Below are 25,271 nucleotides of genomic sequence, written 5' to 3'. Positions count from 1 at the left end.
ATAATAATCTCTTCCTCTGCCTCGAACCTAAAGCAGCCCCTGTGCGACTCTGAACGTTCAGACTCCCGCCATTAACAATCTCTAGCCTATATTTTGTTCCATGTTACTCTCCCCCCCCCGTACATATATGTCCGTACATACATACAAATATTAACACGGAGTAAACGGATTTGTGGGTATCGATTGTGAGCCGCCTCCAACAGCTAAGCTATGGGAAAGGGGGGGGCGAGGAAAAAATATTGGAAACCTCTCCACCCCCTTTGTCTCCGTGTGCGTTTTGCTGCGCTCGCTCTCTACCCGCGGGCCCTCTTCCTCCCTTTTCCTTTCCTCCCGCGGTCTCTCTTGTGCACTGCCGGGACGCTTCTCTGAGGCGAAGGCGCTGCTTCTTCCTTCTACGCCGCCGCCGCCGCCGCCGCTCATGGAATCCATCGAGGATTTGGCTGTGGGGCCTTGCGCCGCCTCCCAATATCTGCGGCCTTTTCGCCTCCGCTACCGCCAGGTAATCTCGCTAGGTGGAACGGCCGAGAGAGAAGCCGCTGTTCTCTTTCGCAGTTCCATGACTAGGCCCAGCCGGCCTGCTTCTCCTTGAGGTCGACTCCCCACAGAGGGCCACATTTTGAGGGGGCCTCTTTCAAGTCTGGCGTTCTAGCCATAACGGCCCCGGGCCTGGGAACCGGCGTGAGGACGAGCCTCCCTCCCCCCTCCCTTATCTTCCCATGGGAAGAAATACCGGGGTTCAAGGCTTGGAGAATGACACCTCCGCTATCCCGCCAGGCTTTCTCCAGCTAGCCCAGGCTTAGGTGGGGAAGGGCTGGTTGTTAATTAATGTGGAGAGCACTTTGCACATGGGCGGAGAGTAGCCTTTTTCGTGCTGCAAACGCTGAGGGGATTTCTCCTAGTAGAGTTGCTACTTTTTTGTCTGCCAGAGATGGAGAGAGAGACGCTTAGGGGATTGAGTGATTCTGAGCATATGCAGAATTTCAACCCACACGAGAAAGGTGGCATTGTTCTGTTTAAAAAAAAAAAAAGCATTCAAGGGTAAACAGCCAGTGTTCATATGTGTGGAGTGATTTTCTTTTGGGAAAGGATGCCCTGAGCATGCCTGTTCCTCAGTTTGCCTGCTCATAGGGGCAGAGGTGGTGATGGGAAGTTGTGGCTCTACAGCTGCTGCAGCCTGAGAGATGTCTTGCGTTGAAAAAGCAGGCAGTGACTCCTCTGCTGCACTATGCTATAAATGCAGCCATCAGTTCACAGGTAGCGCTGGTCAGCAACTACACGTACACTTCTTGTAAGAACAGCTCAGCTAGAATTTTCTGTCTGCCTTTGCGTCATCCATTTCTGGCAACTAGTCAAGAAGATAAAATGCTTATTAGGATAGTAAAAATCCGAGTAGGCTTCCATTCTGTTTATTAGCACTTTGTGGATGTGGCCTCAATGGAAAATTTCTATAAAATTTTGTACAAGTAGTACTATCACCAGTAAAAATAGTAAAACAAAAAGGCGCACATATGTCTAAAATGCTTGCAGCGTTAAAAAGAGGTACATTTGCCCACATTTAGCAGGAATGCTCCTGGATAAGGTAATATTGGTTTGCAAAAGATAATATTTATTTTGCTTACTATAAATATTTGTCACCTTCACTTCACAAAACATCCCAGGGCAGGGTAGAGAGAGCATAAAATTAAAGTTGTATCTAAAATCAAAAAGCATAAAACACCAATCCAAAATAAAACAATATGGCATCAGCTACAGAAGGGAAAAATATATCAAGGAAATCTTGTCATATGGGCCTTCTCTGTGCTGGCACCTCCTCTTTGGATCTCCTTGCTCCCCGAGTTGCAACAGTGTTGTCTGTATTGCATTTTTATCTAAAGTTAAAGACATATTTATTCATCCATGCCTATTTTAATACTTTTAGTGGGGGTTATTTATTTATTTATTTATTGCTGCTGATACATTAGTTATTGTGATTTAGTAACTGTTTTGGTTTTAGTGAGAGCCAGTGTGGTGTAGTGGTTAAGGTGTTGGACTACGAACTGGGAGACCAGGGTTCAAATCCCCACACAGCTGTAAGGCTGACTAGGTGACCTTGGGCCAGTCACTGCCTCACCCTCAGAGGGAGGCAATGGTAAACCCCCTCTGAATACTGCTTACCATGAAAACCCTGGTCATAGGGTTGTCGTAAGTCGGAATCGACTTGAAGGCAGTCCATTTCCATTTCTTTGGTTTTAGTATGCTGATATATTGCTACTTTATTGGTTTGCATGCATATTGCTTTGTATTTAGTCTATTGCAGTGGTTCCCCAACTTTTTCCCCCCATGGACCACTTGAACATTTCTGAAGGTCTTGGAGGACCACTTAGGCTGCAATCCAATACATGTCTTCTCAGAAATAAGCTCCGTTGGATTCAGTGGTGCTTACTCCCAGGTAAGTGTGTATTGGATTGGAGCTTTAATAATTTTTTCTGCCTGCCATCACAATTGTTATGCACTGCTGCATGCTGTATGATTTTTAGTTACATTTTTACAGACACGTTGCAGACCACCCAAATTAAGCTTGTGGACCCCTGGTGGTCCATGGACCACAGTTTGGGGACCCCTGGTCTATTGTAAATCACCATGGGGTCTTGGATGAAGGGCAGTGTATAAACAGAAGAAATAATAATTTCTGAAAACCAGTTCCTGGGTCAAATTAAACAATGTAAACCCATCTATTCTACCTCCCCTGAGGATTCTCATGAAAAGGTGCATACAATTTCTAGTGGGTAGTGACAACATTTTTTGGGGGAAAGTATGTGACTGTTTTAAGCTGCTAGTTTTCTTATGTCTCCCCACACTCCCTCATTCCTCAAAAGGTGACCTGTAAACCCCACCCCTTCACCTCAGAAAAAGGCCACACACAGTAACATCCCTGGGTTGAAGCTTTCAAGCCAAGTTTTTTTTTGCTTTCTAGAGAGAGCCAGTGTGATGTAGTGGTAAGAGTGTTAGACTACGACCTGGGAGACCAGGGTTCAAATCCCCACACAGCCATGAAGCTCACTGGGTGACCTTGGGCCAGTCACTACCTCTAAGCTTCAGAAGAAGGCAATGGTAAACTACCTCTGAATACTGCTTACTGTGAAAACCCTATTCGTAGGGTCGCCATAAGGCAGTCCAGTTCCATTTTTTGCTCTCTAGAGACTCATCATAATTGCTCTGTACTTTCTTCCCAGCCCAGTGTCCCCTGCTTCCCATTTAAGTTTGCCAACTTACACCTATGATGGACTCATTCTGGGAAGAAGGGCAGGATAAAATTTAATTAATAAATAAATTCAGGACATTTAAAAATCTGCATAGCGATACAGAAAAATGCAGCTAGGACAAAAGTTGATCAACAGGCATATCAAAAGCTCTGCCCACAAAACCTTCACTGATGTGTAGACCATAAATAAATTGGTAACTTGGTTGGTTACACAAGGGTTAGCTGGTTCATTTTCTTCCTGACTTACACTGCAATCCAATACACACCTGGGAGTAAGTCCCATTGAACCCAATGGAGCTTACTTTTGAGTAGGAGCACAGACTTAGATGTTAAATCCCATACTTGTAGGGCCCTTATGGGAGGAAAAGGGATTGTATCTACTTGTTACAACATTTTACTTGACTCTCAAACATGATCTTTAATAGGATTACAGAAAATATGGGACGACAATTTGAAACTAAACTTTGATGAGGCAAGATGGAATAACGTGTGGTCTACCAAATTAGCTAAGTCAGTGTCAGCAAATTTTAGGGAAACTAATCCTTAAATATTACATAAGTGGTACAGAACACTGACTCAATTATCTTACATGGCGTGCTCAATTAATACATTATGTTGGCATGGATGTACTACCACTTGGTGGGTATGCCCGTACATACAGGAGTTCTGGTCTCAGATCCACCAAGAACTTGTTAAAATAATGAGAGAACTTACTGGAATTGTTTTTGCTATCCATAACCACATATAATTCATGATACTAAATGTAAGGAATGATTGCCAGCCACACGGCAATCTGTAGTTCAGAGATGGAAATTCTTTGAAAATGTAAACTTCTGCTTGGCATAGAAGTATTTGAACTATTGCACGCTTGGAAAAATTACACGTAATATTTGGTACCTGCAAGACAAAAAAAACCCCACAGACCTTTTATGCTGTCTGGTAGTACTTTATTTTATATGCATCTAAAGACAATATGCAAGGACACATATTGGCAACTGCTTTTATTTATTTATTTATTTATTTATTGCATTTGTACACCGCCCCATAGCCGAAGCTGTCTGGGCAGTTTACAACAGTTAAAACGATTGATATTGGATGAGGGCGCAGACCTGGCATGTATTACGGAAACCTGGCTGGATGAGGCAGCTGCTCCTATCCTCACGGCCATGTGTCCAGCTGGGTTCTTGTATGCACAGCAGCCGAGGGTCGGTAGTCGGGGAGGGGGAGTGGCGGTTATTTAACGAAGGTCCCTGATTCTCACCAGGCCTCCTCTCCGTGAGACCAAGGTTGTTGACTGCATGTACTGGAGGTTAGGCCCAAAGGGCTGTCTAGGGATTCTGCTCTTGTACCGTCCACCCCGCTGCACAACAGACTCCCTGGCTGAGGTACTGGAGGTGGTCTCGGATGTGCATGCGCAGTCCCCAAACTTGTTGGTATTGGGAGACTTTAATGTACATTCGGAGGCCATCCTCACAGGGGCGCCTTGGGACTTCATGGAAACCATGGCTTCCTGGGAGCTGCACCTTATTCCAATGGGGCCCACCCATGTAGCTGGTCATGTACTCGACCTTGTGTTTGTCTCGGGAGAGGAGGGGAGTGATCTGAAAATTGGGGGTACATCCATCACCCCCTTGTCATGGTCAGATCACTACTTGGTGAGGGTGGACTTCTTGGTGCCACAAACCCTCCGTGGGGGTGGAGGACCCATTAGGATGGTCTCCCCCAGATGTCTGATGGATCCAGATGGATTCCTGAATGCGCTTGGGGATTCTTCGGAGCGTGCACACGGGCACTCGGTTGAGACCTTGGTGGAGGGGTGGAATGCTGCAATCACCGGGGCATTAGAACGGGTGGCTCCGAAACGCCCTCTCCCCCTGAATAGAGCTCAAACGGCACCGTGGTATACTCCACGGTAGCGAACTCTGAGACGGGAGGTGAGACGGCTAGAGCTCCAGTGGCGGAAATCTTGCTCTGACAATGATCGGACATGGGTCAGAGCAGCTGCGGCAGCCTACCATGTGGCGATGAGGGCAGCAAAAAAGGATTTTTATGCTGCCTCTATTGCATCTGCAGAATGCTGTCCCAGGAGGCTGTTCAAAGTGGTCCGGAGACTGGTCGGTCCAGTTGCCCCAGAACCGGTGGAACATGCTAAGGCCTCCTGTGATGAGTTTGCAAAGCACTTTACAGAGGAAATCAATCGTATTAAGAGTGCTATTCCATGCGCTGTGGACACAGTGAGCGAGCCAGAGGTGGCCAGTGATGCTCCGGTGGTGTGGGATCGGTTCCTTCTGATGAAGTGGACAAGGTGCTTTCAACCTTAAAGCCAACCACTTGCTTACTCGACCCTTGCCCGTCGTGGCTCATTATGAGCTGCAAGGACAGACTGGGCGAGGGGAGCAAGATGGTGGTAAATACGTCCCTGGAAGAGGGAGTAATGCCATCAGCTCTCAAGGAGGCAGTAATAAAACCAATTCTAAAGAAACCCTCCTTGGATCCCCAAGATCTGAACAACTTTTGGCCAGTCTCAAATCTGCCATTCCTGGGCAAGGCGGTTGAGCGGGTGGTGGTGAAGCAGTTGCAAGTGCATTTGGAGGAAGCGGATTATCTGGATCCATTTCAATCAGGCTTCAGGCCTGGACATGGGACTGAAACAGCCTTGGTTGCCTTGGTGGATGATATGATGAGGGCGTTGGATAGGGGCGAATGCACCTTCCTTGTCCTCCTGGATCTCTCAGTGGCTTTTGATACCGTTGACCATGGTATCCTTCTGGACTGCCTAAAGAGGTTAGGCATAGGGGGCATTGTATTGCAGTGGTTGCGTTCCTTCCTCTCTGGTAGGTACCAGAGAGTGGCATTGGGGGATGAGGTTTCGGATCCTTGGCCTCTCACTTGTGGGGTGCCACAGGGCTTCATCCTCTCCCCGATGCTGTTCAACATCTATATAAAGCCACTGGGGGCTTTCATCAGAAGATTTGGGCTGCAGTGTCACCAGAATGCAGATGACACGCAGCTCTATCTCTCATTCAAATCTTCACCGAGGTTGGCTGTAGAAACCCTATCTGGAGTTGGTGAGTGGCTGGATGGGAAGGAATAAGCTGAAGCTGAACCCTGACAAAACCAAGGTACTGTTTGTGGGAGACAAGGGAAGGTTGGGGGATGTTGACCTGGTTCTCAATGGGGTACAATTGCCCCTGAAGGACCAGGTCCACAGCCTGGGGGTCATTCTTGACTCCCAGCTGTCCATGGAGGCTCGGGTCTTGGCTGTGAGCCGGGCGGCGCTGTATCAACTCTGTCTGATACGGAAGCTGCGCCCCTACCTTTCCAACCATCTGCTCCCATCTGTGGTACATGCCCTGGTCTCCTATCGCCTAGACTACTGTAACGCGCTTTACGTGGGGTTACCCTTGAAAACGGTCCGGAAGCTGCAACTGGTACAGAATGCGGCGGCTTGCTTGATTAAAGGCAGCCGCTGGCGAGATACGTCACTCCAGTGCTGAACGAGATGCACTGGTTACCGGTTGTTTTCCGGGCCCCATTCAAGGTGTTGGTTCTGACCTTTAAAACCCTATACGGTTTCGGCCCAGTCTATCTGAAGGAGCGCCTCCAACATCATCAGGGATGCCGCTCAACAAGATCAGCCTCAAAAGGCCTTCTCTCTATCCCACCAGTTAAAACAGCTAGACTGGTGAGAACTAGGGAGAGGGCTTTTTCAATTGCGGCCCCCACTTTGTGGAATTCCCTCGCAAATGATCTCTGCCATGCCCCCTGTATGATGAGCTTCTGCCGGGCCTTGAAAACCTGGCTCTTCAGGCAGGCTTCTGGGGTGGGTTAGGTTTTATTATTATTGTTGAGATTTTTAATGTTTTAATGTATTTGTATGTTTTTATTTTGTATGTCGCCCAGAGTGGCTGGACAGCCAGCCAGATGGGCAACTAATACATTTAATAAATAAAATAAATAAATAAAAACAAAAACAAATATACAAATTTAAAAACACATTTTTAAAAAGCAATTTAAAAACACATGCTAAAATGCGTGGGAGAAGAGGGAAGTCTCAACCTGGCGCTGAAAAGATAACAGTGTCGGCGCCAGGCTTACCTCGTCAAGAAGATCATTCCATAATTTGGGGGCCACCACTGAGAAGGCCCTCTCCCTTGTTGCCAGACTCCCAGCTTCCCTCCGAGTAGGCACCCGGAGGAGGGCCTTGGATGTTGAGCGTAGTGTATGGGTGGGTTCATGTCGGGAGAGGCGTTCCATCAAGTATTGTGGTCCCAAGCCATGTAAGTCTTTATAGGTTAAAACCAGCACCTTGAATTGAGCTCAGAAACATACAGGCAGCCAATGCTTTAACAATATGGGAAACATGAGGGGTTATATATAATGGATTCAGTTTCTGTCTCTTGCATTAGATGATAACTGTTTTCTTTATTTCCTGTATGTAATGTCTTTAGAACTCCTGTAGTGCGGGGGGGGTTGTTTGTTTGCTAGATATTAAACAAGTAAATAGGTAGCCACACATGCAAAAAAAGATGGTCCATTCATTCACCAATGAATATGTTCCTCACTGGCAAATAAGTGCCCTGTTTCCAAATAGACATCCCATTTACAAATAAATAGATGTCCCAGTCTCCTCACTTCTTTGTGGCATTGCAGATGGTGGCATGGTACTTTTTAAAAGAAAAAAAGATCCAGAAATAGGATAGAATCAGCCTGATGTTTCTGGGTAAGGAAGGTATAATCTCATCAGCATTTTGTGTTCAAACTCAGAGGTCTACTGCCTCAAAAATGCAGGATGGCTAATAAAGAAATGTTCTAAATGTCTTACAATGTTCACAGCTGATGTAATTTAAACAGAAAACTCCTTGCTGCAGTCTCAGTGTTATTGCAAATTCAAAAATACAAGAACACTGGGATAACATTGGAAATTGACACCAATTTAAATGGCTTTAAAAGGGGATTAGATAAATTTGTGGGTGATGGCTACTAATCATGATGGCTGTATCCTATCTCCAGGATCAGAGTCAACAGGCCTCTGAATGCCAGTTGCTGGGGGACATCAGCAGGAGAATGCTGTTGTCCTCATGTGGGAATACTCAGTCTGCCATCTTGATTCAAAATGGCAACTGACAGTATCCAAAAATTGGCAGAAACCTGTCCCTCGATCTCAGGAACCACCATGTCAAATTTGGTTACAATATCTTAAAAGGTTTCTGAATGCATAGAGTCAGACAGACAAATTGCAGTGGCTGCCCATTTGCTACCAGGCCAAGTTCAAGGTTCTAGTTTTGGTGTACAAAGCCCTATACACCAAATTGATCAAGGTCAATTCAGCTTGGGACCAGGATACCTGAAAGACCGTCTTACTCCTTTTATACCCAGTTGATCACTGCGCTGTGCAGGTGAGGGCCTCCTGCAGATACCATCTTATCAGGAGGTTCATTCTGCACAATATAGGAAACGGAGTGTGGCGGCACCTACCCTGTGGAATTCCCTCCCCTTGAATATTAGGCAGGCGCCATCCCTGCTATCTTTTCAGCGCCTTTTGAAGACTTTCCTCTTTCAACAAGCCTTTTAAGTTGAGACCTATCCCAGTCTGCGTCTGTGTTAGAATTGCTTTTTAATGTTTTTTTTAACAATATGTTTTAACCCTTTTTTAAAAGATGTTTTTAAAGCTTTTTAAAAAATGTTTTTAAAGTTGTTTTGTTTTAATGTATTTTAAGGTCTGTTTTTATGATGTTTTAAAGTGTTTTTAGTGTTTCTGTTTGCCGCACTGGGCTCCTGCTGGGAGGAAGGGCAGGATTTAAATCAAATAATAAATAAATAAATAACTTCCAAAATACAAATATGGTGATTATAGTCCAGGCCTGCACAACATATGACTCACCAACTGAAATACAGCCCACCAGCCGCGCATAGCAGCCTTCCTTGTCATTTTATAATATAGGCTCCACCTGTAGTGCATGACTCATTTGAGGAATTCAAGGAATTCCATGTTGCTTCATGATTGTGTCTGCTAAAAGATGGGCATAGTTCCAGTGGGTGTTGACAATACTATCCACATTTGGCCTAACATTCAACCACTTAACAGTAGGATTACAGTCGGGCTCCCATGGTTTACTTTTTTGCTGTAGCTATTGCCATCCCCTGATCTTTATCCCAGCTTGTGATTTGCCATTTACGTGCTTAGAGATGTGAAGGCCCAGAAGAAACCCTGAAAAATCCAGAATTTTCCAAAGCCTTTTTTGTTTTTTTTCCTGTAAAATTGGAAAAATTGAAAAAAATGAAGAAAAAATGGATTATGGAATGTTTTATTTTAACATGATGAATAAAATGTTTCATTGAATATTGGTCCCCCCTTTTTCTCAGTTATTTTTATGGGAATGGATGCTTTATGTCTGCTTAACACTGTGGAGGACTAGCGGAGACATAAATAATGTTCTTTGTTATTAATGTTGATGGCTTCTTCTGTGTTTTTTTAATTGTTTTTTGCCTGCACCTCATAAACTGGCAAAACAAAAGAGATTCCTTACAGTTCAGGATGTTGTAGATCCATTTGTTACTAAAAAAAGTAAGGTAAGGTAAAATTTATTGCAGTCTTAGCCATAGGCCATGTGCAAACAAAATAAATACAAACAAACGTAAACAAACATATACCATTAAAATTCATTAAGATCTGAGTATCTAGAGGAGACTAAGGGGAACAACCCTCCTGGGGTATTTCATTGGTAAATTTCATTCTCAAGTTTTGTGCCGCTAGAGCAAAGTTAGCAACCGCTAGTGTTACTGCTTTGGAATTATCAGCCAGAAGCTCAAGCACCAGTTCGTCTGTTGGGCAAGATGCAAAGGGGGCTAGAACAGGGAGTAGAAATTTACTCCTGGGGTCTTCATATAATGGACAGTGGAGAAGGTAGTGTAAAATCTCCTCAATAACCTTACAGCCATAGATGCAAAAACGTTGAGAAGTTGGAATGCCGCGATATCGGCCTTCAAGGTAGGCCGAGAGCATTGTTTGAAATCTGAGGGCGGTATACGCTCTCCTAATGGGAGCGTTTGATAGAACACCCAAATAATCCGAAAGAGAGTGGTTAGGTTTTATACGTGGAAACCAGATTGAAAATGGGGCCGTCGCTATGGTAGCGCGGTCTTGATTGGCATCTTGGTCGAAGATCCAATTTCGTAGTGCAACCTTACTTAATTCAAGGAATTTACTATGGGGAAGATTATATTTATCGAGAATCCCTTGGCATTCTTGAGCCCACCCGCCAGATCGTAGTTGCTCCATCCAGGACTGTTTAACCAAGGAAGAATCGTCCAGGCTGGCAACACGAAGCCAATAGCGCAGGTAAGCCAGATCAATACACGCAGAAAGTGAAGAAAGACCAAGCTCAGCTCTTAAGTGGGCAGCAGGGGTCCCTGGTGGGAGGCCAAGGGTTTGTCTCATAAAAGTATTTTGGATGGACTCTAATTTGGACTTGGCGAGAACTCCCCACAGTTCAGAGCCATAAAGAATTTTCAGGAGAATTTTAGCTTTTAAAATTTTAACCATGGGGACAACCAGCTGACCGCCATGAGTGTAGAAGAATCTTTTTGCTTGGCCTAAAGCGCGAGAACCCACAAGGGACGCGGCTTTTATCTGAGGGGTCCAAGACAGAATGTTGGAAAGATGAATACCTAAATATTTAAAGGTTTGAACCTGTTCAGTCGGGGCGCCATTTAGTGATCAAGAAGTTTGGGTCCTCACAGATTTGCCACAAACCATTATTTTAGTTTTAGACTGGTTGACAGTAAGTTTCTGTATTAAACAGTACTCCTCCAGTTTCAGGATCATGCATTTGAGACCGACTTTGGTTAAAGAGCATAAGGCCAGATCGTTCGCATATAGTAGGGCAGGAATCTTCCTCAGGCCGATTGAAGGCGGGAAAAAGGCAGGCGAAGAAAGCACCTCCACAATATCATTAATGAAGAAATTAAATAGGAAGGGGGCCAGAGAGCTATTGCTAGTCGGGCGGTATATAAATTTAATAAATAAATAATAATAAATAATAATTGCTTTACTCCCCTGTGCACCGGGATTTTTGGTGAGAGGATGCCATTTTTCCCTAATCGTACCTGGATTACATTGGACTGGTGGAGGGCCCTAATAAGCCAATAGAGCCTTTTATCAGTGTTAGTCTGGACCAATTTTTGCCACAGTAGCTCTCTGTCTACAGAGTCAAAGGCTGCGGAGAAATCTACAAAGGCAATATATAACGACTTAAAGGATTTAATTCTTGTTTTCCTAATTAGATGGTGCAATATGAATGCCTGATCAATTGTGCTTTTATTATATCGAAAGCTGGCCTGTTCTTCGCATATAATTGAGCTGGTAAGATCCCAGTCCCTCAACTTATTTAGTAATAGTCGACAATACAACTTCATAGGCACATTCAATAGGCTGATGGGGCGGTAATTTGAGGGAATCGCCGGGTTGCCTTTTTTGAAGATTGGAACCACAATGCTGGTCAGCCAGCCTAGCGGAATAGCACCAGTGTTATTAATATATGTAAAAAGGGAGGCCAAGAGCGGAGCCCACCAGGATAAATCCTGTATCAGGAAGTCTGGTGGAAACATATCTTCCCCAGGGGCTTTTCCCGCTTGAAGAGACATGGCTAACTCCCTAACTTCTGCAGTTGTTACCGAAGGCCAGGCAGGGAGGCCAGCCAGGACGTTAGCTATGGCCACCGGTGGAAGGGTATATGAATTCCCAAAAATAGAGTGAAAATGCTCTTTCCACTCCTGTAATATGGGAGGAATGGGGGTATAATTCATTCATTCATTCATTCATTCATTCATTCACCGAGACACAGAATAGGGCCTTTTCGATGGCTAGATTGTGGAATTCCCTCCCTAGCGAGGTTCGGTTGGCTTCCTCGCTATCGTCCTTTCGCGCCCAGGTGAAGACTGTTTTATTTAGGCGGGCTTTTAACTGAAAATGTTACAGTTTTAATCTATTTAATTTATTTTTAATTGTTTTTAACATGCATATTGGTTGTTCTGATTGTTTATTGTTTTAATTGTGAGCCGCCCTGAGTTCCTTGGAAGAAGGGCGGGGTATAAGTATTTTAAATAAATAAATAATAATCTGACCCGAGGCTACCTTGTAGACGCTTCCAGAATTCAGCCTCGTTGCCTGTGCTCACGGCCATGTCCAGTGCCGCCCAATTTGCTTCATAAAAGGTTTGCTTCTTGCCTTTTAAAAGTTTTACTAAAAAAAGTAAAAAAAATTAAAAGTAAATTCAATTTGTAATAATTGTTTGAAAAAATGTACTTTTAATATACCAAATGTGATAATTTTATGCCAAACCAACTTGTACATAATTACATTTGATGTTCCTGAAGTAACAAAGTGACTTTCAATCTGTAAAGAGTGCTAATATTGCATTTTTCCAAAAAATTGTTTTTTTCTGGAAAAAAAAGTTTTTTCCCATGGCTTCAAAATTTCTGGAAATTTTACATCTCTATACGTGCTTACTGTGGGTTATCAGCAATAGTTTTTTGAGGAGAACTTCTGAGCAACCAGCTATGAGGCATGCCCTCGCTTCTAGCCTGAAAGAGAAAAACTGAGCCATCCAGGTATTTCGGGGGGGGGGGCTTAGCTCCTGCTTCCCAAAAGTCCCAAGTTCAGTCCCTGGCCTCTCCAGTTCAAAGGATCTCAAGAAACAGGACTGTGAAAGACCCTGCCTAAGGCATGGGAGCTGCTGCTAGCCAAAGATGACACTGAGCTAGATGGACAAGTAGAGTTTGTAGTCTAGTAAGTCCTACTCAGAGTAGACCCATTGAAATTAATGAACCTGAGTTAGTCATGTCTATTAACTTCAATGAGTAGGACTAGCATTGAAAACAACCTGTGGCTTTTCTCAGTCTAGGACAGCTTCATATGTAGTGTTCTCCTGAATTAATATTCAGAATTTATGGATATGCTATTTATGGATAGAAAAAAGACAACATCAGTTTCTTGCTATACATTTTATATTCATTCAAGAATGAAAACTGCAACACTCTGATGGGAATAGCCACGACTGGAGAGATATTGCCTTCTGAGGGTCTGGCCCTGGCAATTTTAATTTCAATAATCTGATGTTCTGTAATATACTTCAAATCACCTCTACATGTTCTCAAATCTCAAACTTTCTGTGTTTAATTTTCATCCACATGCCTGTATAAAAGTAAAGCAATTGTGGCATGCAATGCAATTTGCATACTTTCCCCTCCAAATGAAATTAGGAGTGTTGCTAAAAAAAAAAGTCAGGTACAAATAGAGTGTATCAGTGCAGAGTGCTTCTTAAGGAACAATGAGCAATAGTCTCAACATCCTTACAGAGTGTCTTACCTGTCACAGAAGTTAGCATTCCTACCCTATGAAATGTGAATTAGGGGACAGCCTTTGTAATGTAGAATTGCACTTTGCAAACATCCACTCTTTGAGAGTGTCCCTGTATTTTCAAAGATTGCAGAGAAGGGAAAATTTTGTCAGCTGTGAGGGCATCTCCCATTATAGCAGAGTTTTGATGGGAAAATCTACAGGTGAAGAAGTCCTGTCTCCTAAACAACTTCTAAAGGTAACATGTTGCCTCAGGCTCTGAAGTTGGTAACCTTGTTAAGTTTTATCCTAGGCTTGCCTGTTTTTTATTTTATTTTCATTCACCCCTTTCCTCTGCAAATTAAACAGATGAAGCTGTTCCCACCACTTGGTCTCTGTGTCAGGAAAAGCTTTGCCTGCTAAATGTTCGTGTGCTACAGCCAGGGCTACAAAGAAACATGAGAGAATGACCTGTAAAAAAGAAGTAGTGACCCTTTTGTCCGATAAGTGGGAAACAGTGGATTTTTGCACTGTGTGTTGTAACACGGCTGTTGTCATGCAACTTAACCACTTGCTCATTCTTAATATTCATATTTTACACTGAGCTCGAGGAAAGCATTTATTCTGCAAACTCTGCCTTAAAATTGCAGGCCCGCAAGAACATTCTGTCTAAATTGGCAGGTTTCTATGTAAACTTAATTTTCTTGTATTACTTTTCAGTTAAAAAGCATCTTCTCACTGCCTTCCTCGAGACCTCGCTTGTCCTCAATCATGTCCCTTAAACATTGACCAGAGTTTCATTAATACATTAACACTCAAGTTTAAACAAATTTCTAAAAGGTTACTTTCCTTCAGTGGGCCACTTAATGGCACACCAAAGTCATGAACACTGATAGAAGCTACATTAATTATTTGCCTCACATTTTCCTTGCTGGGTCAGAATCCTCTAGAAACATTTCAGATGGAGTCTGGGAGAGAATCTTGTAGCCTGGGACAGAGCAGCTGGCCTGGACATGGGCCGGTGCCCCAGTTGACAGGTTGTTGGATTAGAAAGAATATCAAAGGCAGTAAGCAAGATTAGGGATAAGTGAACATCTGACAGCAGTTTCCAGCAGGGGAGAACAGATGATAAACAATGGGAATGGGGTACTTGGAGGGGAGATGAGAGGTGAGAAGGCCATGGGAAAAGTGTGGCGGTAATCACTAAAGCTCCAGGTTGCTGCACCTTATGAATAGAACAGGAAATAGGATTTGCAGGGACAGATGTGATGAGCGGTGATGAATACATTACGGGCAAAAGTAGGAGAAAATCCTCAAGGTGAGTGATGTTCTTTCCGTGAATCTGGTCATTTTAATTATGGGAAAGTTTTTGCCTTTCAGCATTTGTGATGCTCACTACTACACAGAAAGAAACGACAGCCATTTTGGTTTGTTTTAATTACATTATTATTAATGAAACCCTTATACTGCTGAGGGCATTTTTGTCTGGAAACAATAACCAAAAATGAGTAGAAGAGATTGGGTTTTTTAATTATTATTAGCTCTGTTTGTTTGCAGGTTTATGTATAAAATTGAAATAACAGAACAGTTGAAAAATATCATTTGCAATACTATTGCTTATCTCTTTGACATTACTTTAGCCTGACCAAAGCTTTTTTTTTTTCTTATTTGGTCAGTGGGGATTTAGTGATTTACTTATTTTTGTCATGCAAAAACAACAAAAAAACAAAAAACAGGTCTGAGATACACTTAAAGCTAGGGTAGAAACGGCCAAGGCAGAGCAGCCACTGACACTTTTAATAGCTGTGCCAAAAAGAGAATTTTCTATTATTTATCAAGATTTGAAATATTTATATCTTTTCTATGGTTGTTGTTGTGGTTGTTATTGTTATTACCCATCCTTCACCCCAAAGGTCCCAGGGCGGGTTACAACAATTTTAAAACACATAATTAAAAACAGTTAAAAACAACCTAAACAACATCACAGAAAATAGGGTGGGTCCTAAAAATATACACCTCAAGTGTCGAAGGCCAGGGTAAAGAGGTGTGTCTTCATCATTCCCTGGAAGTTGTACAATGAAATTGCCAGTCACATCTCGATGGGGAGGGAGTTCCACAGCTTAGGGGCTGCCACAGAGAATGCCCTCTCCCAGGCCACTGCCCGTGAGCTTCCTAGGGTGGCAGAACTACCAAAAGGCTCCCCTCTGTTGATCTCAACATCCGAGAGGATCTGTAGGGAAGGTGCAAGCTGTCCTGCTAATGACTGAAGGAGCAGGAGTTCTTTCATCCTTTGCTTCAGGTCATCCTACTTACAACTTTTGTTGTTATGTGCCTCCAAGTCGACTACGACTTACGGCGACCCTATGAATCAGTGATCTCCAAGAGCATCTGTCATGAGCCACCCTGTTCAGATCTTGTAAGTTCAGGTCTGTGGCTTCCTTTATGGAATCAATCCATCTCTTGTTTGGCCTTCCTCTTTTTCTACTCCCTTCTGTTTTCCCCAGCATTATTGTCTTTTCTAGTGAATTAGGTCTTCTCATGATGTGTACAAAGTATGATAACCTGAGTTTCATCATTGTAGCTTCTAGTGACAGTTCTGGTTTAATTTGTTCTAACACCCAATTATTTGTCTTTTTTGCAGTCTATGGTATGCGCAAAGCTCTTCTCCAACACCACATTTCAATTGAGTTGATTTTTCTCTTATCCGTTTTTTTTACTGTCCAACTTTCACATCCATACATAGAAATCAGAAATGCCATGGTCTGAATGATCCTGACTTTAGTGTTCAGTGATATATCTTTGCATTTGAGGACCTTTTCTAGTTCTCTCACAGCTGCCCTTCCCAGTCCTAGCCTTCTTCTGATTTCTTGACTATTGTCTCCATTTTGGTTAATGACTGTGCCAAGATATTGATAATCCTTGACAAGTTCAATGTCCTCATTGTCAACTGTAAAGTTACATAAATCTTCTGTTGTCATTACTTTAGTCTTCTTGACATTCCGCTGTAGTCCTGCTTTTGTGCTTTCCTCTTGAACTTTCATCCAGTGGCGTCACTAGGGTTGGTGTCACCCGGTGCGGTAACTCATGGTGTCATCCCCATGGACCTCCTCCCATACCAGACCATACAGAATCCTTAGTAATGTTTTTGTACTAATGTTACTCGTAAATCGTAATTCCCGTATATCACTGAATGTAATGGCAATAGTAGTGACATAAACAACTAGCAAATTTAAAATTACACCTTTAAATTACAATATCATACGCACAGCCCAAATTCTTGCTCTTATCACTAATGGGAGTTAATTATCTTGCATATGCCCATAGTAAATTTTCAGATACTTTCAGACCCTCAGCAATTTTCAAGTGGTCTATGTAGAAGAAAAATTTGGGAACCCCTGGTATAAGATATCTGCTTATGTCCCTATGCTGCTCTCACCTCTCATTTAGGTGCCTGGGATGCATGTGTGTGGACATACCTCCTAACAGTTATGGAAAGTGATTCTTAATAATAAGTCTCCAGACACAAAGTTGCATAGGTATTTATCAGTTGTTTAGTAGATAATTCAGAAGTGCAGAGTCCCTTCATGATAGTTGCAGCCACATACACCCTTTTTTGCTCCTGGATTAAGAATGAGATCTTTGTTAATGCATTCTCTCACAACAACAAACATCTCTAGGAGCCAATCAGCATGAAAGTGGAGAGCGTTAGCAACTGAGAAGAGTCTTCTCAGTGGCTGACTCACCTCCTTTCACTCTGATTGGCTCCAATCAGCAGGAAAGGCAAGGAAGCATATTAGAAGACTCTTCTCAGTGATTAACACACTCCCTTTTCATGCTGATTGTAGGATGCTTGGAGACATAGGGACCCTGCTCCCAAAAAAGCAGAGGGACTAAGACCCCCTGGGCGACTACCCTCCTGGTGCTTATGGACATGACCGTAATATATTTTGTGACGTGCAACTTCAATATTATTTATTAAGTGTGTTTAGGATTACACTGATGACATTTCCAAATATGTACTTTCACACAGACTTTGGTTTTCCATAACACAATGTTTGTCCAAGCCTCCACACTTGGGGGGCACTACTTGCACACCCCTTCCATAAGCACATCAAAGTTGGATACACACCTGAACCAAGACCCAGACAACAGGGCACTTAAAAAAAAAGGTAATTACAGTGGCTGAGTAGATCTTGTACAGTGGTTATACTGATTGGGCAGCCACTGTCCTTCACATTTTACAAAATACTTTTTCCTATACAAAGATTACATTTCTGTGTATGAAAAAGTAATATATGAAGTGGTCTCAATAGTGAGAAAAGTAAACAAGTGAATGGTGATCCAAATGTTTTTCATTCTCACGTTATGAAGCTAGCTGCCAGATGATGTATCACCTTCCCTACGCATGCAGCGTAGACTGAAAAAACAGCACCCAAGCCACCATTCAGTACGTGCATGTGTTCTTTCCAACATGAATCTACAGGTCTCAAAAAGTAATGTGTGACAAAGCCCTCAAACACCTTATAACATGCCTCAAACATGGTCTCTTGTTCTACCAGCATGCCTTCACACCATCACTTTGCCAAAACATAAGGATAGGTAAATTGCTTTTAGGGAGGTTCACAATTATGATTTCCTATTTATTTAATCTAAAAATATTTAAAATACATAAAAACAGCCAGGGGAAGATATTGGAGAAATATAAAATAAATACAAATTAAAAAGGGGGGGAGGTGAAGAGACCTTAAATGTGCTACTCGCCATCTCTCAGCCTATCCTCCCCTCAGGATGAAAACAATGGAGAACCATGACCACCCCCAGGAAGAAGGTCACACTTAAAATGTAGAGGAAAAAATCATCTACAACCATAGTGTGAAATCAAATACTTATTGGGACACAGTATGAAAAAATATTTATATAAACATGACTCTCAAATATGTTTATGAATTACACAATCTGTAAATATATTTAGAGTGCAATCCGATGTTTGTTTACTCAGAAACAAGTCCCAATGTATTCAATGGGACTTTCTCAAACTGGGAAGTGTGCAGAGAACTACAGCCTCAAGTGATAAGGAACTTGTTCTTTCAACTTGTTCTTTTTGAGACCTTATCCCAGTCTGAGTCTGTGTTGGAATTGCTTTTTAATATGTTTTTAAGCCTTTTCTTTTTTTAAAAAAAATGTTTTTTTAAAGCTTTAAAAAAATATTTTCAAAGATGTTTTAATATATTTTAAAGTCTGTTTTTATGATGTTTTAAAGTGCTTTTAGTGCTTTTGTTTGCTGCCCTGGGCTCCTACTGGGAGGAAGGGCGGGATATAAATCAAATAATAAATAAATAAACTTCATTCACCCAACCCAAAAGTCAGAATCGTGCCTCTTTAGGCTGTTTTCCAACTGTTTATTCTTGCTTTATGGTTATTGGATTTTAAATGGCTTTATTTCTTGTTGTGAGCTGTTTTGGTTTCCAACCCTACCTCACAGGGTTGTTGGAAAGACCAGAGCTTGGAAAAGTTACTTTTTTTAGACTACAACTCCCATCAGCCCCAGCCAGCATGGCCACTGGATTGGGCTGATGGGAATTGTAGTTCAAAAAAGTAACTTTCCCATGCTCTGGGAAAGACTACACACACACACTGCAGATGTATAAATACATACAGCCCATATAATAGTTTATTGTCAAACTAGTTGGTCATTGCAGAAAAATCAGTATTAGTTTTTAAAAAATCAGTATTAGTTTCCTACAGAATAAAAACTGTAATACCTAAGTAAGCCCTGCCTACTTGCTTTAAAATAGACTGCGGGGGGGGGGGGGGAGAAAAAGAGAACAAACACAATTCTTTTTTACATTCACTCCAAAGTCCCATTGATTTTCAGCACATTCATAACCGTGTCTACTCAAAAGTAAATCCTATTGAATTCAATGGGATTTACTCTGGAGATTTGGGATTAGCAATGCTTTTACCCCCACAAAAGCAAGTATTGGGAAGGTTTTCAAAACACTGCCCAGGATCTGACTCCTACACACAAGAGGGGAAAAGACTGAAATGTATATACTTACCCAATTTATGAGATTTTCAGATAAACGGGGGGGAAACCACCGTTTTCTGGCCTTGCAATGAGGTTTACTAGACACTGCCACAGGTCAAACAAACACTTCACTGATTGGCTGCAGTCCTGAATGGGCGGGGTTAAAGCTACGAAGTGCTATACAGTAGTTTAAAAAAGATTTAACGGGAGCGGCTGACGTTTTTATGTATATCTCAAGAACCGGACCACCTAGAAACTTATTTTTTTTAAAATTAAAGCTGAGAATCACCCCCCTCTGATGGTGTCACCTGGTGCAGTCCGCACCCCCCTAGTGACACCACTGCTTTCATCAGCATTCATTTCAAATCATTACTGGTTTCTGCTAGTAGTATGGTATCATCTGCATATCTTAAATTATTGATATTTCTCCCTCCAATTTTCACACCTTCATCTTGGTCCAGTCCCGCGTTCCGTATGATATGTTCTGCGTATAGATTAAATAAATAGGGTGATAAAATACACCCCTGTCTCACACCCTTTCCGATGGGGAACCAAACGGTTTCTCCATATTTTGTCCTTATAGTAGCCTCTTGTGCAGAGTATAGGTTGCCCACTGAGCCCCATTACAATCCATAGATCAAACCTGGTCTGAATTGTCAGTATCTTGCCACTAAGAAAGTTACTATGTCTTTGAAATAGGGTTGTTAAACATAATGCTTATTAGGCCCTCTAAGGGTCTCCAGCACCCCCTACCATATATTAAGTAAATTATAATAATAATAATAAAATTTGTTAGTCGCCTATCTGTCCGAGCTAACGGACACTCTAGGCGACGTACAAAATACAATATACAAATCAATATACAAACAACAAGGCACAAACATCAATTAATCTAAAACCATCCTTCAATTAATACATCATAAAACTAGTCCACCCCAGAAATCCCATAGGCCTGCCTGAATAGCCAGGTCTTTAAGGCTCGGCGAAAACCCGTCAGGGAGGAGGCATGTCGAAGGTCAAAAGGAAGCGAGTTCCAGAGGGTGGGGGCCACAATCGAAAATGCCTTCATGACTGAGAAGCTCATGCCCCTACATGTGTGCATGTGTGTTCTGTGTGTTTCCATGCATGCACGTATGAGTGGGCAGCCCCACCACCAAACGCAACCCTTAAGAACATAAGAAGAGTCCTGCTGGATCAGGTCAAGCCCCACTTGGGCAGCATCCTGTTCTCACAGTGGCCAACCAGGTGCCTATGGGAAGCCTGCAAGCAGGATCTCAGTCCAACAGTACTCTCTCCACTTGTGATTCCCAGCAACTGACATTCAAAGGCATACTGCCTCCAACAGCAGAAGTAGAACACAGCCATTGTGGCTAATAGCCATTGATAGCCTTATCCTCCTTGAATTTATCTAATCCTTGTTTAAAGCCATCCAGGTTGGTGGCCATCACCACCTCTTGTGGAAGCGAAGTAGTTATCTGCTGTTTGAAGAAGTACTTTCTTTTGTCTGTCTTGAATCCTCCAACATTCTGCTTCATTAGATGGCCTTGGGTCCAGTATTATGAGGGGGAGGGGAACCACTTCTGTCTATCTACCTTTTCCACACTGTGCATAATCACATAGTCCTCTACCAAATCAAATCAAAGTTTATTTGCGGTCAAAGACCCATAAAATCGGTGGTTAATATACAATATTTGGAAGTGTGCGAATAGAATTAAAAACAAAATAATAGCTAATACAGAGTTAATACAAGAGTATAAAAGGAATTTAAAGTATTTGTTACAAGAATAAACAAAATGGTTGTTCTCAAATATCATCAAGAAATCTGGTAATTAGAATTTCAATGTTAATACAATCACTTTAAAAGGTTTGAACGTTTAAGCTGAGCTACGTACAGATATTTGGCTACTGCTCTCGTATATTGTTCGTTCAGACCGCTCAAGAGGCATATTACGAGCTCCTTTGAACATTTACTAGAATATTTTTCTGTAATTGGAAAAATATAGTCATGACGTTCCCGAGTATATAATGGGCAATCCAACAAGGTATGCGAAAGCGTTTCCAGTACCCCCTCATTACACAAACATAAGCGTTGATTATACGGAATTCGCTTATATCTACCATCCATTATTGAAGAACTTAAGCAGTTAAATCTAGCTTTTATGAACATATGACAGTATTTAGGAATTAACTGATAATTAAGATAGCTCGGGTACTTAAGAGGATCAAAAGATAAAGCATGGGACAAGGGTGAGCAAGTTTTAAAGGCTGCTGCTGTATCAGTTTGTCTGTCTATATCTTTTAGTCTGGAGCATATGGTATTTCTGGCAGTAGTTATGTCAAGAGAAGCTAGATATTGTAAGGAGAGACCTAAATGGGAGAGTTTATCAGAGTAAGATGACATCCATCTGGAAGTGAACGAGTCTTCCCAGATTTTAGCTAAGTATCCTGGTATTTGGTTGTATGCAAGTTTACACCAATAATTAAAGGCTAGTATCCAGGCCTTACAGCCGATCGAATTTAAGCAAACTTCCAATCTCATCGCTGCACTCAGGACGCAATTTGGTAGTCCTAAAATTTGGCGCAGAAAGGTCGAAAGCACTGCTTCTAAGGATGGTTTAAAGGCAGCAATCCAAAGAGGGACCCCATATAACAATTGGGGAATGATCTTTGTATTAAACACTTGTATGGCCGCCAAAATACATTGTCCCCCTTTAGTGAAAAAGTATCGAATGATATTTTTTGTTGTGTTTTGGGCTGTCATCATTGCCCCTCGTATATGCGTAATCCAGGAGAGGTTTGACTGAAACGTAATGCCCAGATATTTATAAGAGGGTACCTGGGCAATTCTTTGCCCATCTATTAACCAGCTGAATATTTTTAGTGACTTGGAGAAGGCTACAATTTTTGTTTTACTATAGTTAATGGTTAGTTGGTTTTGTGCACAATATGCCATAAAAGCACGGAGCAAGCGTTTTAGGCCAATTCTGGAGAAGGATAGTAAGGCCGCATCATCAGCATAGAGCAATATTGGACATCTATGCTCGCTAATCTTAGGAGAATGGAAGGAAGGGGAAAGACAACTATTTCTCATATCATTAAGGAAAAGGTTGAAAAGCAGGGGCGCTAAAACACAACCCTGCCTTACACCTTTCATAATAGGGATGGAATTAGACAACCCTCCTTCTATGCCACAGCGAATTCTGAGGGAGGTGTTTTTGTGTAGATTGTAAATAAGAAAGAGCAGTCTTTTCTCGATCGTTGTACTTGCTAATTTGTTCCTTAGGATATTCCTAGGTATCGAGTCAAAGGCCGCTCTTAGATCCACAAACGCTGTGTATAAGCCACTGCCCACTTGGTTCCTGTACTTTTCCGCCAGATGAAATAATAGGGCGCAGTGATCAATTACCGAGCGACCCCTTCTAAACCCAGCCTGTTCGCAGCCTAGAATGTTTTCTTCCTCTATCCATGAAACCAGTCTGTTTTTCAGATAGATAGCATATAATTTTCCTATAACGGAAAGCAAACTGATTGGTCTATAGTTATTAGGGTCTTCCCTGGGACCTTTTTTGTAGATTGGTATGATTATAGCTTCACTCCAAGCCGGAGGAATAAGTCCTGAATTGTTTATTAATGTAAATAGATTGGCCAAGACCGGAGCCCACCAATCTTGATGATTTTTAAGTAACTCTGGCGGTAGGTTATCTCCTTCCGGTGCTTTTGACGCTTTAAGCTGAGAAATTAGGTCTATTATTTCAAGATGGGAGACTGGATTCCAAAGTGGCACCGATTTTAGATCAAAGATGAATGGGCTATTTGATGTTGTGTGTAGTTCATTTTTCTGCGTTGCTATATAGTGTTCTTCCCATATATAGGGGGGGATATTACAGGGAATGTAGTTTGTGGGCCTAAGGTTTCCAGATACTAAAGACCAAAACTTTTTTGTATTTTTAGATTTAACTGCTTGTATTAGAGAATTCCAGCCTGCCTTTTGGAATTGTCTCTTTTTGTTTGCTATTATTAATTTATATTCATTTTTGGCATTATAGTATTCCGAAGGAAGTTTTATTGAATTGCAGTGTCTGTATTGTAGGTATAATTGTTTTACATGTATTTTTGCTTGTTTGCATTCCTGGTCGAACCAGTGGGGCAAATGCATATTAGATTTCATTTTTTTATCATAGGAATTGGAGACAATGGAATTTAAAGTTTCCGTAAGTGAAGTATATGAAGATAGCGCCTTTAAGATACTAGTGGTATTGCTTAGTTGGAATTGTAGTGCCTGTGCAGGCAGGGAAACAAGAAACTCTGCTACTTTGGAAGCTATAAAAGAGGACCATTTGTGTCTTTTATGATATTGTTGTGCGGGATTAAATGACAGATTATAATTCCTCTCTAGTCTTATTTTCTCATTTATTCGAATTGCGCAGGTTAACGGCAGATGGTCACTGTCTTGCCTAGTGCCTATTGCAAAATTATCTATAGCCTTGAGAAGTCTGAGAGGAATTATTATGTAGTCTATGACACTACTTCCTCTGTTGGAAATAAATGTGAATTCATTAGAAGACCCCCAAGTTTCTAGTCCATTTAGTGTTACCAAATCATGATTCCCTACCATACGGGTTAAGCAAATGCCTGAATAGTTTACTCTGTTGTCTTTAGAGGATCTAGCTGGGTGGTTGACAAACCGTTCCTTATCCTCACCCCCCCACAGTTTAGATGAGAATAAGGTATCATTACTGGAGCCAATTCTGGCATTAAAATCACCCATAACAATTGTTAAAACCTTCGGGTAGCGGATCTCCAATTTTAGTACATAGCTGTCTAGTTCTTCCCACATTTGATCAGTTTCTGCCCTTGCTGTGGAAGGGGGAATGTAAACATTAAACAATAGCAGAGATAAAGACTGAAATGTAAGTATTACCGCTATAGCAATATTTTTACAGGGAGTTTGTTTAACCAATTGCATCTTGAGTGAGGTAGAGAGTAGGATTACTAGGCCACCCTTTGCTCTGCCTTTTCCTTCCGCTGATGCGTGGTATGCTGGGAGTTCTATAGAAATGTATCCATCCAAGGTTATTGCTGACGTGATCCATGTTTCTTGGAGGCAAATGACATCAAATTTATGTAAATAGCTATTCATGTCAGGGTTGTTAAATTTTGAGGCCCAACCCGCAATGTTCCATGAGATACATTTTAGGGGTAAATCCACCCCAGATCTTTTTCTAATAAAGAATACAGAGGGAGGACTAGGAGATGGCATTAAGTTCTGTGGCCTAGCTGCTGTCTCTAAGGCGGGTCAATGCATTACTTCTATTTGCTCCAGGAAGCCAGTGTGATCAACAAATACTACTCCTGACTGGTTAACTGTATGTTGTTTGATGTTATTTCTTTCCTTTGCTTGCACTGGCATTATATCCGGTGAGCTGTGTGGGGACTGCCTCTGTGTTCCTATGTTATTCCTTTCATTTTGGTCACTCAAAAGATGATGAATTAATTGATAAAGTTTGTCAATGATCAGCGTGCGTTCAGTGGTTGGTAGCTGAGAATATAATTCCTTAAGATGTAGTTCCTCAGGGATTAATTCACTTAATAAAGAGGTTGGAGATTGGGGCACCGCAGGCAATACCAACGAAATCGGACTCAGTGTCTTATTATGTTGTTTG

The 25,271-nt window shown here is 42.0% G+C and overlaps 1 protein-coding gene across 2 annotated transcripts in view; it reads left to right on the top strand.

Moving 5' to 3' along the window:
• Positions 1-247: 247 nt before the first annotated feature.
• NUDT14 (nudix hydrolase 14) overlaps positions 248-25,271 on the top strand; it is a 96,868-nt gene continuing 71,844 nt past the window's right edge. For both annotated transcript variants that reach the window (XM_061612339.1, XM_061612345.1), the window contains exon 1: positions 248-499. In XM_061612339.1, the coding sequence (XP_061468323.1) occupies positions 419-499 (81 nt within the window). In that variant the 5' untranslated portion in view covers positions 248-418. The remainder of the gene's footprint in view (positions 500-25,271) is intronic.

Source organism: Rhineura floridana, chromosome 2 (genome assembly GCF_030035675.1).
Source record: "Rhineura floridana isolate rRhiFlo1 chromosome 2, rRhiFlo1.hap2, whole genome shotgun sequence".
NCBI classification, from domain to species: Eukaryota; Metazoa; Chordata; class Lepidosauria; order Squamata; family Rhineuridae; genus Rhineura; species Rhineura floridana.
The sequence above is the reverse complement of the archived record's forward strand: the minus strand, read 5'-3'. Positions and strand labels throughout refer to the sequence as shown.